The sequence below is a fragment of the Bos mutus genome, chromosome 18 (genome assembly GCF_027580195.1).
Source record: "Bos mutus isolate GX-2022 chromosome 18, NWIPB_WYAK_1.1, whole genome shotgun sequence".
NCBI classification, from domain to species: Eukaryota; Metazoa; Chordata; class Mammalia; order Artiodactyla; family Bovidae; genus Bos; species Bos mutus.
This window is the reverse complement of record NC_091634.1, coordinates 1234041-1252195: the sequence shown is the minus strand read 5'-3', so window position 1 is coordinate 1252195 and position 18155 is coordinate 1234041. Positions and strand designations below refer to the sequence as shown.

General features: G+C 44.6%; 1 protein-coding gene across 4 annotated transcripts; it reads right to left on the bottom strand.

Annotated features, from left to right (window-relative positions):
- Nucleotides 1–4877: 4877 nt before the first annotated feature.
- Nucleotides 4878–15819, bottom strand: LOC102266423 (zinc finger protein 773-like). Of its 4 annotated transcripts, XM_070387061.1 has the most exons (5): nt 15663–15819; nt 12254–14863; nt 10145–10215; nt 8278–8404; nt 4878–7031 (listed from the first exon to the last, which is right to left on the bottom strand). In XM_070387061.1, exons 3-5 carry the CDS (start codon nt 10157–10159, stop codon nt 5860–5862), a joined length of 1314 nt encoding a protein of 437 aa, XP_070243162.1. In that variant the 5' UTR covers nt 10160–10215; nt 12254–14863; nt 15663–15819; the 3' UTR covers nt 4878–5859. The 4 variants fall into 4 exon arrangements, with proteins under 4 accessions (XP_070243162.1, XP_070243163.1, XP_070243165.1 ...); XM_070387062.1 differs by lacking the exons at nt 12254–14863; nt 15663–15819 and adding an exon at nt 11927–12242; XM_070387064.1 differs by lacking the exons at nt 8278–8404; nt 10145–10215 and having other exon boundaries at nt 15663–15810.
- Nucleotides 15820–18155: the final 2336 nt, after the last annotated feature.

Sequence of the window (18155 nt, the reverse complement as noted above, 5' to 3'; positions counted from 1 at the left end):
ATTTACCTGAATGGGCTACACCTTCGCCGAGCTGGGGGCCAGCGAAGTTTGTTGGCGAAGACGCGGCCGAGCAAAAAGGCACCTCCCGGCCCGAGACAGTCAGCCCACGCCAATCTCAAATCAAATTAAGCAGCGGGCACAGCGTTTCCCAACTCCCGGACCTCAGCGGGCCAGCGATCAGCGGCTCCCCACCGGCGCGCAGGAAGTAGCGCGAGAACAACTCGCCTGTAGATCCCGGAAGGCCCGCCCACACCCCGTCCGCTAGAACGGAAGTGCCTCTGTCCCGAGCCGTCATTGGTCCAGAGACGCCGAGGAAAGCGTTCCTTATTTTCGTGTCCTGTGGAATTGGCAAGGGGCGAAGCTCCGCACATGCGGTAAACGTCCCGCCTCAGCACCAGGCTGGCTGAGTAAGAGAGTCCTGAAGCTCTGAGGACCGGGGTGAGGTTTCACGCTTCCTAAAGAGGATGAACCGAAATTTCCATGGAACGTGGTCTTAGCTGATCACAGAGAGGTGGCCCAGACATAATATTTCAGGTGCTTCCAAACCAAGAAAACCAAGTGGGTCCATGATACCAGCTTATCACCCAGATATAAGGTGCATCCACTTATGCTGTTGTAACTTTTTGTGACCACATGGACTGCAGCATGCCAGGCTCCTCTGTTCTCCACTATCTCCCGGAGTTGCCCAAATTCATGTCCACTGAGCGGGTGATGCTATCTATCTCATCCATGCATAGCTGGGATCTGATAGACATGGTGTTATTGCTCTTCCAGTGGATGTAGGCTAAAGTTTTAGACTCAGTTTATGAGTTGCATTCTATTAGGTCAGAGTCAAGAGAAAAGACTCCAGACACGGTCATGGTGAACAATACAGAGGAAGGATGTGGGGCGACAAGAAGCCGGTGGACCATGTTTTTCTGGTTCCCTCAGAAAACAGCAGAGCCAGTGATGGTGTCCCATTCGGGGAAACCATTTTTGTATCTGCAAAGAAACGTAATGCACACACCAATTACCTCACCTTTTTGCTAACTGATCGCCTGTCCCCACACCTAAAAGCACGCTGTCTCTTTGTCCCCTAAATATCACAAGCACCTGGCCTCCAGGAAGGTAGATATGAGACTGTCTCCTGGCTTGGCTGCATTGTGAACTTCCTCCCCTGCAACCCTTTGTATGTCAGCATTTGGTTTCTTCCACCTCTGTTGCAGTAAAAACTTAATATTCATAACACGAAATTGCCCACAATTGGAGTGCTCATAATAGGGAAATTGAAATGACCATCAAAAGTGGGGTGGGTATATTTTTTAATACATGTCTAGACATAAAGTAATGAAAACTGTGTTAACAATGAGGACTAGGTAAATAATATTGTGAGCACAAATATTTATTCCATCCAGCAAAGTCACTGAAGAAAAGTTCCAACAGATTTTTGCTTTCTCAGTTACTAATTAAAGACTCACATTATATCATAGACACATACCTGGCAAATGAATGTAAGAAAGAATCATTCGGGAACTGCAATCAGCATAGTGAGATACAGCTACATTTTATTTTTGGCTTCACTGGGTCTTCACTGCTGCACAGTCTTTCTCTAGTTTCAGAGAGGAGGGGCCACTCTTGATTGAGCTGTAAGGGTTTCTCATGTTGCAGAGGACGGGCTCTAGGTGCGTGGGCTTCAATAGTTGCAGCAAACATGCTCAGTAGTTGCATCACGTGGGCCCTAGAGCATGCGAGCCTCAGTAGCAGTGGTGCACTGGATTTAGTTGCCCCACATGAATAATCTTCCCAGGCGAGGGATCAAACTCATGTTCCATACACTGGTAAGCTGACTCAACCACCAGACCACCAGGGAAGTCGACCTCTAAACTTTTTAATGAAAGTGAAAGTGAAGTCGCTCAGTCATGTCCGAGTCTGCAACCTCATGGACTGTAGCTTACCAGGCTTCTCTGTCCATGGGATTTTCCAGGCAAGAATACTAGAGTGGGTTGCCATTTCCTTCTCCAGGGGATCTTCCCAACCCAGGGATCGAACCTGGGTCTCCCGCATTGCGGACAGACGCTTTACCATCTGAGCCACCAGGGAAGCCCTTTTCGACGAGGTAATACTCAAAATACTGGCCATACCAACCAACTACTAGTGATAAATACAAGAAAACTGGAATGCTCCGATATCGATGGGATGGCAATAGGGTATAATCATTGACTTTAGAGTATGAAACCACATGGTCATATAATTTTATGTGTATCTTCATGTTAAGTTTATCTATAATAACCAAAATCCCACCCTTTTAAAGATTAATGGAGGGACTTCCCTGGTGTCTAGTAGCTAAGAAGCCACACTCCCAGTGTAGGGAGCCCAAGATCAAACCCTGGTAAGGGAACTAGACTCCCCGTGATGCATCTAACAGGTCCCATGGTGCAACTAAATATACTGTGTGCCTCATTTAACACCAGGAACAACAAAATACATTAAAAAAAAAAAAAAAAAAGACAGGTAAACAATCAGTAGGTGGTATATCCAAATAGTGTATTTTTCGGAAAAAAAGAATTACTCGTAACAGCAAATCATTCTCCAAGCAATTATGCATCATGAAAAAAGATCAAAACCACTATGAGGTACCATTTCACACCAGTCAGAATGGCTGCAATCCAAAAGTCTACAAATAATAAATGCTGGAGAGGGTGTGGAGAAAAGGGAACTCTCTTACACTGTTGGTGGGAATGCAAACTAGTACAGCCACTATGGAGAACAGTGTGGAGATTCCTTAAAAAACTGGAAATAGAACTGCCTTATGATCCAGCAATCCCACTGCTGGGCATACACACTGAGGAAACCAGAAGGGAAAGAGACATGTGTACCCCAATGTTCATCGCAGCACTGTTTATAATAGCCAGGACATGGAAGCAACCTAGACGTCCATCAGCAGATGAATGGATAAGAAAGCAGTGGTACATATACACAATGGAGTATTACTCAGCCATTAAAAAGAATACATTTGAATCAGTTCTAATGAGGTGGATGAAACTGGAGCCTATTATACAGAGTGAAGTAAGCCAGAAGGAAAAACACCAATACAGTATACTAACGCATATATATGGAATTTAGAAAGATGGTAACAATAACCCTGTGTACGAGACAGCAAAAGAGACACTGATGTATAGAACAGTCTTATGGACTCTGTGGGAGAGGGAGAGGGTGGGAAGATTTGGGAGAATGGCATTGAAACATGGAAAATATCATGTATGAAACGAGATGCCAGTCCAGGTTCGATGCACGATACTGGATGCTTGGGGCTAGTGCACTGGGATGACCCAGAGGGATGGTATGGGGAGGGAGGAGGGAGGAGGGTTCAGGATGGGGAACACGTGTATACCTGTGGTGGATTCATTTTGATATTTGGCAAAACTAATACAATTATGTAAAGTTTAAAAAGAAAATTAAAAAGATATAAAAGTAAACATTAAGACCCCAATGATATTGTCTAGAAATTACATAGGAAAAAAGCAAATCAATACTAGTTGCCTGGGACTTCTAAAATGGATGTTAGAAGGTGCATATGGGAGTGATGGGTGTTTGTAATAACGATGATAGTTTTGTGGGTTTACACATATCAACACTTACCTAGGTGTATATTGTAGGGATTTCCATTTCAATGCACACCAACTAAACAGCACAATTCTAATAGAAATTGGCACCACATAAAAATCTGAGTTTTTTTTTTTTTCCACAGATGGGTGGCTTGCAGGTCTTAGTTCTCTGTCCAGGGATCAAACTCAGGCTCCTGGAGGTGAGACAGCAGAGTCCTGACTGCTAGGGAAATCCCTGAAACTGATTCTGATTCTCCTTTTGAGTACCACTCTGGCAACCACACATTAACATCATCACGTCTCCTTGTCTCATGTGAGGGAGACAATCTTCATTGTCTCCCTGTCTCCCTTGCAGTAGCAATGAAGATTGGTGAACAATGAAAGGTGTTACCACTTGCGCTATCCAGGAACTCTGCCTGGGTCCTAAAAAATCACATGACTGGACTGCAGGATTTTCACTTGCCTTCCCCAGTATCTTGAATGTGCAGAAATGGCTCTGCGTTAACAAGGCTTCCCTTGTGGCTCAGCTGGTGGAAGAATCTGCCTGCAATGCAGACCTGGGTTCGACAGATCCTCTGGAGAAGGGAACAGCTATCTACTCCAGTATTCTAGCCTGGAGAATTTCATGGACTGTATAGTCCATGGGGCTGCAAACAGTTGGATACAACTAAGCAACTTTCACCTTCACAATCTGCAGATACTATGGGATGCTAAAACCTTTAATCACTTTGACAGACTGGGACCTCTGGAGGAGAGAAACAGCTCTGTAGTTCTGAAAAATTTCTGCAAAACCCTGATTATAAACAGCCAAATTCACATTCTTGGATGCAGCTTTAGAAAAGACCCTTTCATACCTGTTTTCTAATCTCTTACTCCCTTTTAATGCCCTGATGGTTTCAGTATGAAGTATGATTCCCTGCTAATGTTTATAACCTAACACTCAGCAACACCAGCCTACCACATTGTGGATATTATGGCACATGACTCTGCTCCACCTACAGAACTTCTTCCCTTGAACTATACTGGGGACAGGATATGACATCCCATGTGAGAAAGAGAACAGTTTATGCTGCTCCAAAAAATCACTGGTGGCTTTCACTTGTCTTCATCTCAGGATAACTTCAGGACACACCTAAAATTCTCACCCAGGTCTCAACATTAGTCTCAAGGAACCCTGCAGTCCACCCCAGAAGGCTTTGGACAACAATGCAAAGTAGACCCAAACTAGAGTGAACACTATTCTGTCATGATACTATTCTCAGTGAGGAATACAAAGATAGGAACACACACAAATGCAGTGGCTTAAAAAAGTTTTTATTTATTAAAAGAAAAGAGAATTGCTTAGAAAAAAGCAGTTGTCAAGCAGGGTGACTTGAAGATAGAAACATCTGTCATAAGTATGACATGACTCAATGCCAAAGAAAGTAAACCTCTGTCAGCAGCCATCAGAACCCAGAGTGCATGTGCAAGGTCAAAGCTGCTTAGTTCCTTTCCTAGGCAGTTGATAGGATCTAAGAGCATGACACCACCCAAGTGCTCAGGTTACACGTGCTTTCCTTCAGGGGACAGGAGAGCACAAAGGTCTACCTACCCTGATGACACTGAGGGGACTGACGCCCAAAAGAGGATCTGTCACTTGGCAGAAGAAACTCACAATGACCAGAAGTCTGGCAAGGCTGCTGCACAGGTTAGGAAGTAGACCTGAGCTTCTGAGAAGCTTCCAATGAACCAGGTACCCACAGGCCATCTCCATACTAGGGCTGTGCAGATGGATGGCATTCAACTTCCAGGTGATGATTCCCTTACGGAGCCTGTTCAGTAAGATGTATTCACTAAGAACACAGCTCATTTGCTGTCTCTCCCTCTAGTTTGAAGGCCTTTCTCAACTATGAACTTTGTGGTGACAGATGAGGTTAGACCTTCAGTGGAAACTTTCCTACACGCTCTGTACTCTTGGCTCTACCTGGGCTACGATGGTTCTGGTGCTCGGAGTAGACTTTTGACCACACACACACACACACTCACACACACACACACACTCCCACACACACACTCCCACACACACACTCCCACACACACACACACACTCACACACACACATACACACACACACACACACACGTTTCCACACACACACACACACACACACACTCACACACACACACACACACTCACACACACACTCACACGTTTCCACACTACTGTACTTGTGAGGCCTTTCTGTGGTGTGAAATTTTCTTTTCAGGTGCTTAAGACTTCTCCACATTCAGTGCATTTAGGTAGCTTTTCTCCAGTGTAAATTCAGGTGCTTAATGAGACTAGTTCTATCCCTAAAGCATTTCCCACATTCACTACACATATAAGGTCTTTCTTCAGTGTGGACTCTCTGGTGTTTAGTAAGAACAGACTTTTGGCTAAAACATCTCCCACATTCACTGCATTCAAAAGTCTTTGCTCCACTGTGAATTCTCTGGTGGCCTTGAAGGTGGGCCTTTTGCCTAAATGACTTCCCACATTCACTACACTCATAAGGCCTTTCCCCACTGTGAATTCTTCTATGCATAAAAAGGCTGGAGAAGTACCTAAAGGCTTTCCCACACTCACTGCATTCATAAGGCCACTCTCCTGTGTGGACTCTCTGGTGTTGATCAAGCATGCGTTTACAGTTATAAGTTCTCCCACATTCTCCACATTCATAAGGCCTCTCTCTGGTGTGCACTCTCCAGTGCTGATCAAGTTTGGTTTTAGTACTAAATGTTTTCCCACATTCACTGCACTCATATGGTCTGGCTCCAGTGTGAATTCTCTGGTGCACAACAAGCTGGGAGTGTTGCCTAAAGAACTTCCCACACTCTCTACACTCGTAAGGCCTTTCCCCTGTGTGAATCCTTCTATGTATAGCAAGGCTGGAGCTGCATCTGAAGACTTTCCCACATTCGCTGCATTCATACGGCTTCTCTCCGGTGTGGACTCGATGGTGCTGAGCAAGCCTGGACTTCCGGTAGAAGAGTTTCCCACAGTCATCGCACTTGAAGCGCTTTTCTCCATTGTGAGACTCTGCTACAAACTCCATCATTTGCGGTTTAACCTGGTGCTGGGCATGGTCAGAGGTACCAGGGGAACCCTTCCTCGCCTCCTGGCACTTAAAAGCCTTCTCCAATGCATGGACTGTGCAGCTCCTCATTAAGGCCTTACCCAAATCTCTTCTCATGAGCGTCTCTCCACCGTGCTGGTGGGATTTCACATCTGTCCCACACAGTGTCTGGCCAGGGTTTGTTCGCAGGACCTCGGGTCCACACAAACCACCTTCTAAGGCCAGGTTACCCATGTCCCAGGGACAGACCTTCTGGCTGGACAGGTCTGTCTTTTTGGTATTTCTCTGTGGCACTTCTACAGAAACATTCTGCTCAGAAGGTGTCTGTTCATCCTCTGCTGTATGCCAACACCCTGAAATTTAAAAAAGAAAGAAAAAAAAAACCTGGTAGTGAACTTCATGGAGAAAAATGTAAAAAGAGGAAACCCCATCACAAACTTATATCTGACACAGAAAGAATAAACCCAACAGGAAAAACGCACTGTGGGCAGGACCGGAAAGCCCCAGTCTGCCGTACTGGGCCTCTGCAGGTCACGGAACAGTGAAGATTCACCAGGCAAACATACAAAGATGGGAGGTAGTGCACAGAAGAGCCACAACCAGACAATACACTCCTACAGGAGCAGTTTTTGCCAGGGCCTTGGCTGCTGGTGACACATGTGTGCTATGTGGAAAGCTATGTCCAGGCCCAGGATATTCTGATTGTCACTGAACAGCTGGTGTTCAGGACTATTTCAATGCTAGATGCAGGCCTCGTGACACATTAGCATAGGTGAAAAATGGAAAGCATGAGAGTGAGGATGCTGAAGAATAATGAGGAGTGGAAGACAGAGATGTGAGAGATAATCCTGGGTTGGAAGCTAGAGTAGAAATCACAGAAGGAATCTGTCAGGAACTGAGGAGAAACAGAAATGAGATAATCAGCCACTGGTCGTGGACTGCAAACAGTGTTGGGGCCAGGGGAGGCTTCAAATCTGATTTGAACCTAGCCATATCATTTCCTCCCTGTGCTGCCAATCACCAGGGCCAGACCCATTTTGAGCCCTTCTTCCTGTCACTAGAGTCACGTCCACTTTGGGTCCTATATAACAAAGATTCTCCACTCAACTCCAACTGGACAATAACATGGGACCTAGAAGATGCAAGTGCTAAGAGAAAGAAAGGACGGGTGAGTGGTCAGTACTGGCCCAGGAGTCCAAAATAATAGTACAAAGAATCTTCTATGATGGTTTCACAGAAACAGCCAAGAGTACTTCCTAAATAGGGACCACGTTGGATCCCAACAATTCCTGGAATAGTGAGCCCCAGGAAATGTCAGCTGGAAGGGAAAAGACTCTGGAGCACAGAGGTGCAGAGGTCTTACAGAATCAACTTAGCAGGCAGTGGTTGAGAGGAATGGAACTCACTGAGCTGATTCAAATCATCTGACCTATAATAGCTTCACTGAGAAAATTTCAGAATAGCTGGCATGGGAGCTACTTGTAAGCATTGAGAGAGAGGTGCCCACTGTCCAGCTGTTAAGACAAACAGACTTGCCTTTGGAGAAAGGGGAAAGGCAGAAATCTGGTCAGAATGCCAGGACAGGGGTGAGGGCCTTACCCAAGGATGCAACCAGTGCGAAGTTCTCTAGCATAACATCGTGGTACAGGAGTCTCTGGACCTCATCAATGAGCCTCCATTCCTCTTGTGAAAAGTACACAGCCACGTCCTCAAAGGTCACAGGACCCTGGGATGATGGGGACAATGTGTGCATAAGCAGCCTCTCTCCCCAGGACCCCGTAAGTACCCTAAACCCAGTCCATACTCTGGGGTCATCATCCTCCCCAGGTCCCTGATTCAGAGAGAAGTGCTTCCTTGAACACCAACTCCAACCCCCAGCAACAACACACAGGTCTAAAGACAGATGACTTCTAGGCTGTGGGCCTGGCATGCAGGACCCCTTCCCTCTCTAGCAAGACAACAGCCTGACAGTCCCCAGGGTGATCCACTCCAGACACCAGCAACTTGAACCCACCCTCCCTATTAACAGGGCCCTGGGTCAACTAGTTCAGACACCTTCCCCACATGCATATCACTCAGTGGACCACCTCAGACATCTGACCCCCATCATCACCACCTGGACCACAAAGTTGGCATATCTCCTGTCTCCACATATACCCTTCTGCACATGGCAACAGAAAATCCTTGTCAATGTAACAGGTTCCCAGTATATCCCAACTCTTCACTGGGAGCTCCCCAGCCCTGTTCTGAAGGTTTCCCCACCAGCCCTTGGTCCTGACTTTATCCTCAGTCACAACACGCATATCTAGACACCCCTGGTCCAGTTACACTTCCATCCTGCACATTATGTCTTTTCAACAGTTAATATCTTTGTTCATACAACACCCATTTAAAATGATGTTACATGAACATACCTGCTTAACACATCTTCAGTAAACTCATCTGACATCCTGTCACAAACTTTCCAAGTCCCACCACAAAAGCCTGGTGAGTCACAGGAGGGGGAATATGCACCAGCCTGACTTTGCTATCACTTCATCTCCATTTCTGCTTTCCTTCTGCATCAATTTCAAAGCCATTCCCCCAAAGAAACCTGACCTACTATCTGGACTTCCCCTTCCCTTCTTGCTGATGACCACTCCTCTTGTCTGTCTTGTGACAGTACCCCGTCTCCTCCTCCGTCCCCTAATGGCATCCCAAAGCCTCCCCAGCACTCTAGATCTACATGTTCAGCCGTCCACTTGTCTCCTACAGTTGGAAGTCACTGGAACATCTGAGGCTCAACAGGGCTGAAACTCAATTCCTAATATTCTTACTGAAAACCACTCACTTTCCCAAATCAACTGATGACACTTCCACTCTTCCAGATGCAAATAAAAAGACTTTGGAGGCATGTGACCCCTCCACATTGGTAAATCTGGTCAGCCTCTACTTAAAAACCAAATATTTCTCCTACCTTCACATCCACCACTTTGATCCAGCTATAACCAATGCAAATCTGGAAAATTAAGATAGTCCTTTGATTATCTCCTTGTCTTCCTCTCCCCGAAGTGGTTGTGCACTCTGCAGCCAGAGGCAGCCTCTTAAAACCAAAGTCACATCACTTTTCCTCTCTATTCCAAAATTTCCATTTCCACTATCATTCTCAGAACAGAAACCCATCTTCGCATACTACCAGTCTACCCTAACTCTGGTCCCCTTGCGCTCTGTTTTTACCAGACATTAACAGAGACATACAAATTCTAAAACACATCCACCTCAACTGCATGCTCAAGCATCTGTATGGACTTCCCCGTGAACTTAAGACAACTTTTCACATCTCAGTCCAGTGGCTGCCCAAAATGGGAATCTCTTCAGGTTATCTCTGACCTGGACTTGTAAACCTGGGCTGAGGGTTTCTGAAGTTTCCAGCCACCAAGTCCAGGAAGAATAGCAGCAAAACACTTCTAGGACCCCTGACACTCACCAGTGAACAGTCCATAAGTGGTTCTGCTGAATGTGGAAAAAGCAGGGCAATGTAACTTTAATTTCCACCAGCTACACAGACAAAAAAGATGATTAACGAGTGAACCATTTAACATTTAAGGCAAAGACAAATACTCAAGTGAAAACGAAAGCATGTAAAAGATAAGCTATGGAGTTATGCAATAAAGTCATGTGGATATCTTGAGAAAAGGTTTTCCAAGAGTGGGACAAACAAGTGCAAAGCCTATCAGTCATGTCTGATGTGCCTGAGTAGTATCCATCAGTCTAGTAGACTGGAGCTCAATAATCCAGAGGAATGAGGTATCGGGTTGCAGATGAAATGCTGGTGAAAGCTCATATACGACTGTTACAGCTCTGTGTATGTGTGCTCAGTCACTACAGTCGTGTCTGACTCTTTGTGACCCAATGGGCTCTAGCCCTCCAGGCTCCTCTGTCCGTGGGATTCTCCAGCCAAGAATACTGGAGTCAGCTGCCATGCCCTCCTTAGGGGCCTTCCCTACTCAGAGATCAAGCCTGCGTCTCCTAGATTGCAGGCAGATTCTTCATTGCTGAGCCACCGGGGAAGCCCCTATTACAGCCGTAAGCCAGGTATTAATATATTAATATATCAAAATAAAGTATATGTTTCTGACACCTCCATTTGACTGCCTTCTATTTTCTCCCTTGCCAATAAAACATTTTTCATAGATTACTGCAGTTTGACCTAACTTCTGAACAGTTTATGATTCCTTTTCCAATTTTACTTTGGTAATCTTAAAAATTGTTTTTAAAAAAATTGCTATACACTAAGTTCTGATCTAAAATTATTAGAACATTATATAATAGAATTCAAGACTTTCAAACAGACTAATACAGAGTTACAAGAAAAAAATGAGACCAGAAAATTAGTCTGTGATAAAGGGGTTGTTGGTAGAATCTAAAACTGCTTGGCCTCCAACAGCTTGAGATAACTGGACATCACTGATGACTCTTCAAACCCAAAACAGAGAAAAAAACCTATAGGACCTGACCTTTATTCCACCTTCATTATATAAACATGGAAATATCTTCTTGAGTTCTAAACATCTTGATAGGAATTCCAAGCATTATAACATTCTATCATCACAATGATTAATTTAGTCTCCCTGAAAACAAATATTTTAACAAGATATGTTAATAATTTTCTCTTTCAATATCATCAGAGGACGATGACTTAATAGTAAAATAAGTATTACTAGCAGAGTACAATCACCAAAAAAAGCAGAAAACCTCCAAGTGGCTGTATACTGTAAAACTGTTAACTTTACGTAATGCATGAGAGTGTATGAAAATACAACTACAGGATCCATTAATAAGTACAATCATCTCATTCAAAGAATTAAGCTAAAATTAATAACATGGAGCAAAAGATCAAAAAGTGGAAACATTCATTTAAATACACACTAACATGTCCTTTATACACAACAGAACACATGGAAGGTATGGCTGGAATAGCAATGATTATAAATACAGAAAGCCGAGAGAGAAAGAGAAAAAAAGCCTTCAATAGCAGGATTTAGAGACATTTTACTCACTCACTATGCAAAGTTACAAAAAATGAAAAATTAGCGGATAGCTATGAAAAAAATGGGAAAAGTCACACCATCTTATGTAAGTGAAGAAAAACATATAATACATATATGATTTCAGTCACAAGTTTTAAAACTGAGCAAAGGGAAACTACAGTCGTCGAATATTTTCCACACAGCTGGCAAAACTATCAAGAAAGTAAAGAGATGCTCACCTGAAGCATCAGACAACACCATAACATTTGGGAGACAGGGTAATTGTTTTGGAAGGACCTCCACACACGGCTTTTGGGTCCTACTTGTATCTCGTTTCTCGACTTGACCAGTGAATGGCTATTAATAACAGCTGCGTTTTCAACTGCAGGTGGAAGGTCTCAGCAATTTTTTTCTCCCACGCAGTTTTTTCAAAATTAGAAAAACAGAGGTTTGGGGGAAAAAAATACACACACACACACAGGACACTAGTAAGAGAACACAGGTAAGAACAAAAGTGCCGCAGAATGCTAAGACTTGGCTGAGGGCCCGGAGAGGGCAGCGCTTACCTGAAGCAGATCTGTCAGCACGGCCGTCCCGGCAGAGTCTGAGGGCGGTGGGGCCCGGGCAGGGCGGCGCTGTCCCCGACCCAAGTCAGAGTCAGGCCAGATGGCGCCACGCAGAGCCGCAGACCCTCCTCAGAGCAGCGGGCACAGCATCTTTATCCGGTGACCTTTAAGACCCAAACTTCCCCAGCGACTCCCAGATCCCGCCGGAAGACCCGCCCGGACGCCGTCCTCACAACGGAAGTGCCTCAGTCCTGCGCTTTCAGTTGACCCAGTGACCCAGACGCACCGCGCCTTGCATTCCGGGTAATGTAGTTAACATCGCTCTAGGGCGCTGCAAGGGGCGGTGCTACCGAAGTCGGAAAATTCAGCCTCACTCTCTGGGTAACCAGGAAGCAGTTCCCTAAGGCTCAGAATACTGGTGGGGTTCACCCTTCTTAAAGGGGACGCACCCAGATTTCCTTGGAACACACTACTTAAAGGGGACACACATAGATTTCCGTGGAATGTAGTCTGTACTGATCAGAGGGAGGAACCCAGATATTGGGACTTCCCTGGTGGCCCAGTGGTAAAGAATCTGCCTTGCAGTGCAGGGGAAACTGGGGTTGGATTCTTGGTCCTGGAAGACTCCACACACGGAGGGGCAACGAAGTCCATGGTCAACGAAGTCCACATGCCACTACTAAGACCGGAGGCAGTCAAAAAAAAGAGAGAGAGAGAGAGAGAGAGAGGGACCCAGACACAGTATTTCCCATGTCTCCCCAACCTAAAACGCAAATGGGACACGATACCAGGTTGTCACTCAGACACAAAGTGCATCTAACAAACTGTATCTTATTGCTCTACCAACACCTGTATGCTGCAGCTTTAGATTCATGCTTTAGATGTATGAGTGTCACTGTGTTTGGCCATGGTCAAGGAAGCAGAGAGTAAGACAGAGCCATAGCAAGCAAGACAGAGGAGGGGTGAGGGGTAACCAGAAGCAAGCAGGCCACGTGCTGTGTCTCTGGTAGCCTCGGAAGAAATGTAAACCAAGTGACACTGTCCAATCGACACATATTTCTTACTTCACATTTTGATGTGTCTTCAGTACTTTTCCAGCAGCTAAGATCTACCTGTTTGAAAAGTGACTTCCTGCATGCTATTTTCTCCCCAGACAGTGACTGTATAGTCTCAGTCCTAGTTTATTCCAAAGGGGGCAACTGAAGCCTGAGATAAAGGACTGGATTACAAGATCCTCTTTCCTGGCTGGGGACAATATAATTTCACCAGCAAGTGCAGTAAAAAATGCAAGAAGAGTTGAAAATATTCGTGAAGTGTTATAACTGCTGAAACCAATCATTATTTAATTACTCAGTTAGTGGTCAAAATCACTTTTCACCATGTGAATGTTTAGATCTCAGCGAGGTACCTAGACACAATAACTTTTGAGAAGTGAGGGAATGAAGCAGAGCTCACAGTTACCTAGGAAACTCTGCTAACCTGTGATTATAGTTTTGTAACATGTGATCTATTATTAATGTATTAAAAAAATTTTTAAGTACACCTTGAAGGGCTATGACAACAGAGCAAATAGCTTTTCCAGAATACTTAAAAACAAAGTATCTATAGCATCATATTTACTCCCTCTTGAAAAAAAAAACAGATATTAATTATTTGTCCCATTACAAGTACTATTTTGGCTGCATGGCACACATCAAGGGCCACAGAGTCAAAGACTAAAGCCTTCATGAGGCTATCATTCAGGTTAAAGGCAATGGACAGTAAGAATTAATGACAACATAGTCAATTACATAATACTTTTATGTACTGAGCATTAACCAAAATTTCAGAAATGAAGACCTAATTGACGTCAACAAGCATTTATTGAGGGCTTGTTAGGACAGCAGCCCAGGAGACAGAGATGCCAGAAGCACTTAAATTGTTTGACCTTGAACTGAAAAATGGAGAAAGCTTATAATGGCAAAAAATAAAGGCCCGAGTTGGTTCCATAAGTTATTTGCCAAGAATTAAAATTGGAGCTGGCAACAATCAACAGTGCTTCTGTTTATTGATTGATGGCTTCGCTGAGTCTTCATTGCTCTGTGCGGGCTTTCTCCAGGTGTGGAAAGTGGGGGCTATTCCAGCTGTGGAGTGCAGGCTTCTCACTGCAGTGGCTCTCTTGAAGAGCGTGAGCTCTAGGGCATGGGCTCAGCAGTGGTGGCTTATGTGTTTAGTTGCCCTGAAGCTTATGTGTTTAGTTGCAATCTTCCTGGAGCAAGGAGCAAACCTGTGTCCCCTTCATTGGCAGCCAGATTCTTAACCACTGGACCACCAGGGAAGTCAAGGGTACTTGCGAAGCCAAGACTGTTTGGGTCTGAAGTGGCTGTACAGTTACAAGGGAGAACGTTGAAACTGCAAAGGTGCAGCTAGCAGATATTTTAAACAGTCTAGTGTGTTACTGAACTGAACCTGTTTGCACTCACCTACTTCCTTCTGATTGGTTGGCTTTAAGTTAACAAGGCAATGCTTCAGGAATCTTCATCAGCAACCTTCTGGTTCCAGGAAAGCTCAGGCCAGTGTGCTTGTGATCAGCATGTAGTCATCATCCTCAACCTGGGTACAGGTTTCTTTCTGCAAAACACCACAAGGACATGCATTAGATTATTGTTTACATCCCTTTGGGAAGCAGTAGACTTCCTCTGATTGCTTTATCACTGACTTATTGTTCAATGTGTCATAACTTTTTTTACTTGACTGCTTTTCCTTTTTTCTGGACTCTTAGAATCTCTGCTTAGGAACTGCTTAAGACTGCTCTTTGCAACCAGGGAATGTCTAGGAAACTGGAGCCTTTCTCTACAAACCACAAATGAGGCTGGGTGGGAGCAGGGTGTCCCTGCTGGTCCAGTGATTAGGTGATTAGGACGCCAAGCTTTCACTGTTGTGGGTGTAGGTTCAGTCTCTAGTCAGGGAACTAAGATCCTACAAGTTATGTGGTGTCCGGGAAAAAAAAAAGAAAAATGAAGGACAAAGATGGACGTGGGCTGGCCACCAAGTCGGTTCTCACCAAACGGTTCTCAACACGCATGTGGCTACTGGTGACTAGTGAGCGCTGTGCTGAGCATTGCTGACGGATGTAGACACACCCGATTCTCAAGAGCAATGCCTCGCTTCAAGGACTGTAAGGATATGTACAGACTTCATAACATCTAACATGGAGGTCAAAAGTGAAACACCGTAAAGGGAGCAAGGAAACAGCACATGTGAGCAGTGAAGGCTGCGCAGGCGTCACTAGAGTGTAGCAACAAGAAGAAAAATGGGGAAAAAATGATTTGTGTCCAGTGGTCAAAGCATCAGTCAATGATGGACACAGGACAGGCACCCAGCTCTGTCATCACAACTTTGCTAGCAACCTCTCAACAACATCACGTACTTTTAAGCACCTCCTGCCACCTATGTAGTGATGTCCACACCATCACGCACCCAGGGTCCTTACTGCTCCACTGATGTGGCACCTGAAGGAGGTCAGTCCTATGCGAAAGACAGAAAAAGGAGGGGCCAGCAAACATAGCAAGAGATCAAACACAGGGCATCCAGCATTCTAAAATTCTGAGAACTTAAGAACATGAAATTGAGAATGTGGCAGATCCCAATTAGGTACAGGACTCAATAATGTCAACATTTTGGAAAAAAATTTAAAAGGTCATACTTAGAGATTAAAGGTAATTATTCAACAACAAGTAATGTTTATGGCAGCAATGAAATTAAAAGACGCTTACTCCTTGGAAGGAAAGTTATGACCAACCTAGACAGCATATTTGGCACCCCACTCCAGTACTCTTGCCTGGAAAATTCCATGGACAGGGGAGCCTGGTAGGCTGCAGTCCATGGGATCGCGAAGAGTCAGACATGACTGAGCGGCTTCCTATTCACTTTTCACTTTCATGCATTGGAGAAGGAAATGGCAACCCACTCCAGTGTTCTTGCCTGGAGAATCCCAAGGATGGGGGAGCCTGATGGGCTGCCGTCTACGGGGTCGCAAAGAGTCGGACACGACTGAAGTGACTTAGCAGTTAGACAGCATATTAAAAAGCACAGACATTACTTTGCCAACAAAGGTCCGTCTAGTCAAGGCTATGGTTTTTCCAGTGGTCATGTATGGATGTGAGAGTTGGACTGTGAAGAAAGCTAAGCGCCGAAGAATTGATGCTTTTGAACTGTGGTGTTGGAGAAGACTCTTGAGAGTCCCTTGGACTGCAAGGAGATCCAACCAGTCCATTCTGAAGGAGATCAGCCCTGGGTGTTTATTGGAAGGACTGATGTTGAAGCTGAAACTCCAATACTATGGCCACCTGATGCGAAGAGCTGACTCATTGGGAAAGACCCTGATGCTGGGAAAGATTGAGGGCAGGAGGAGAAGGGCACGACAGAGGATGAGATGGTTGGATGGTATCATCGACTCGATGGACATGGGTTTGGGTGGACTCCGGCAGTTGGTGATGGACAGGAAGGCCTGGTGTGCTGTGGTTCATGGGGTCGCAAAGAGTCGGACATGACTGAACAACGGAACTGAATGTTTTGCATCATGACTGCAATGAATATACTTTAAAATAAACACATTTTTAAAAGACTCAGACCCAAAGTGGCAGGCTGATTAATATCCCCAGAGACAACTGGGTCCTCATCCCTGAACCTCGTTAACTGTTACCTTACATGGTCAGAGACTTTGCCAGTGCCATTAGGGATTTTGAGATGAGATTGGCCTGAAGTTCATGTTTGCCCTGGGGGTGTACTCACAGGTCTTCTCATAAAAGACAAGCAGAGGGAGACATACTCTGCAGAGGAAGGTGATCTGATGACTGAAATGCTGCACTGCTGCTCTTTGAAGATGAAAGAAGTGGTCTTGAGTCAACAAACACAAGGAATGCAGCTCTGGAATTTGGAAAAGGCAAGGATGGCGTTTCTGATCACTAGAGCCTCTATAGAGACCATGCCCCTACCAACACCTTGACTTCACTCCTGTGAAAGTGACTTAAGATTTCTGACTCCAGAACAATGAAATAATGAAACAGATGCTGTCTGAAACCATCAACTTTGAGCTTATTCATTACAACTCCTTTCCTACAACGGAATACGATTTAGTAACGTAAATTACAGGTTGCTCCTGCCATTCTGAAGCACAGCTTTCCTAGAAAATGTTTCATCAACTGAGATGCCATAAAGCAGGAGTATACCCTTCTTTCTCAAAGTTCTGATTCACCACTTCAGTTTTATGGAAGAACCTCCATTCATACAGTGTAATGGCTTTTTTATAAAAGTGACTAAAATCCTTTCCAGGTTTCTTTTGATTTTGTGAAAATAAGTACTAACATAAGTCTTTTGAGACAGGACAAGGCTAGGTGTTCTATGTGAAAATGACCCATAATGTGAGAATATGAATGAACAATACCCAAGAAATTATCAGTAATGGTGGAAAATTGCAAATTGGTTCACTGGGCATCAAACAGGGCCCTTCTCATTTTTGTTATGTGTGAAAAATATCTATTCCAGAAAGGATTTTCACGTTTGTATTTTATAGTTAAAAGGGGGACAACTCTCAAATGGCATGAGAAAACTTTTGGCTTGAGAAGTATAAGCATTGGAAAAATTTTATCAAAGCCTGCACTGCTAAAATGTTTTACATCAATTATCCTTAAGAAAGCTCTTTAAAAACAGAATTATGTTCTGGAATGCCCAAGACCACCCTCAGATTCCATAGGACTCACGGAACTCATGGAAGCTGTTTAATTAAGGCCTATGGCTTATTACAGTGAAGGATACAGATAAAAATCAGCCAAGAAAGATGGCACAATAGAACAGAGTCCAAGAGAGATCACATTGCCAGCTTCCAGTTGCCCCCTGCCACTCCACTTCAGTCTGACGTCGA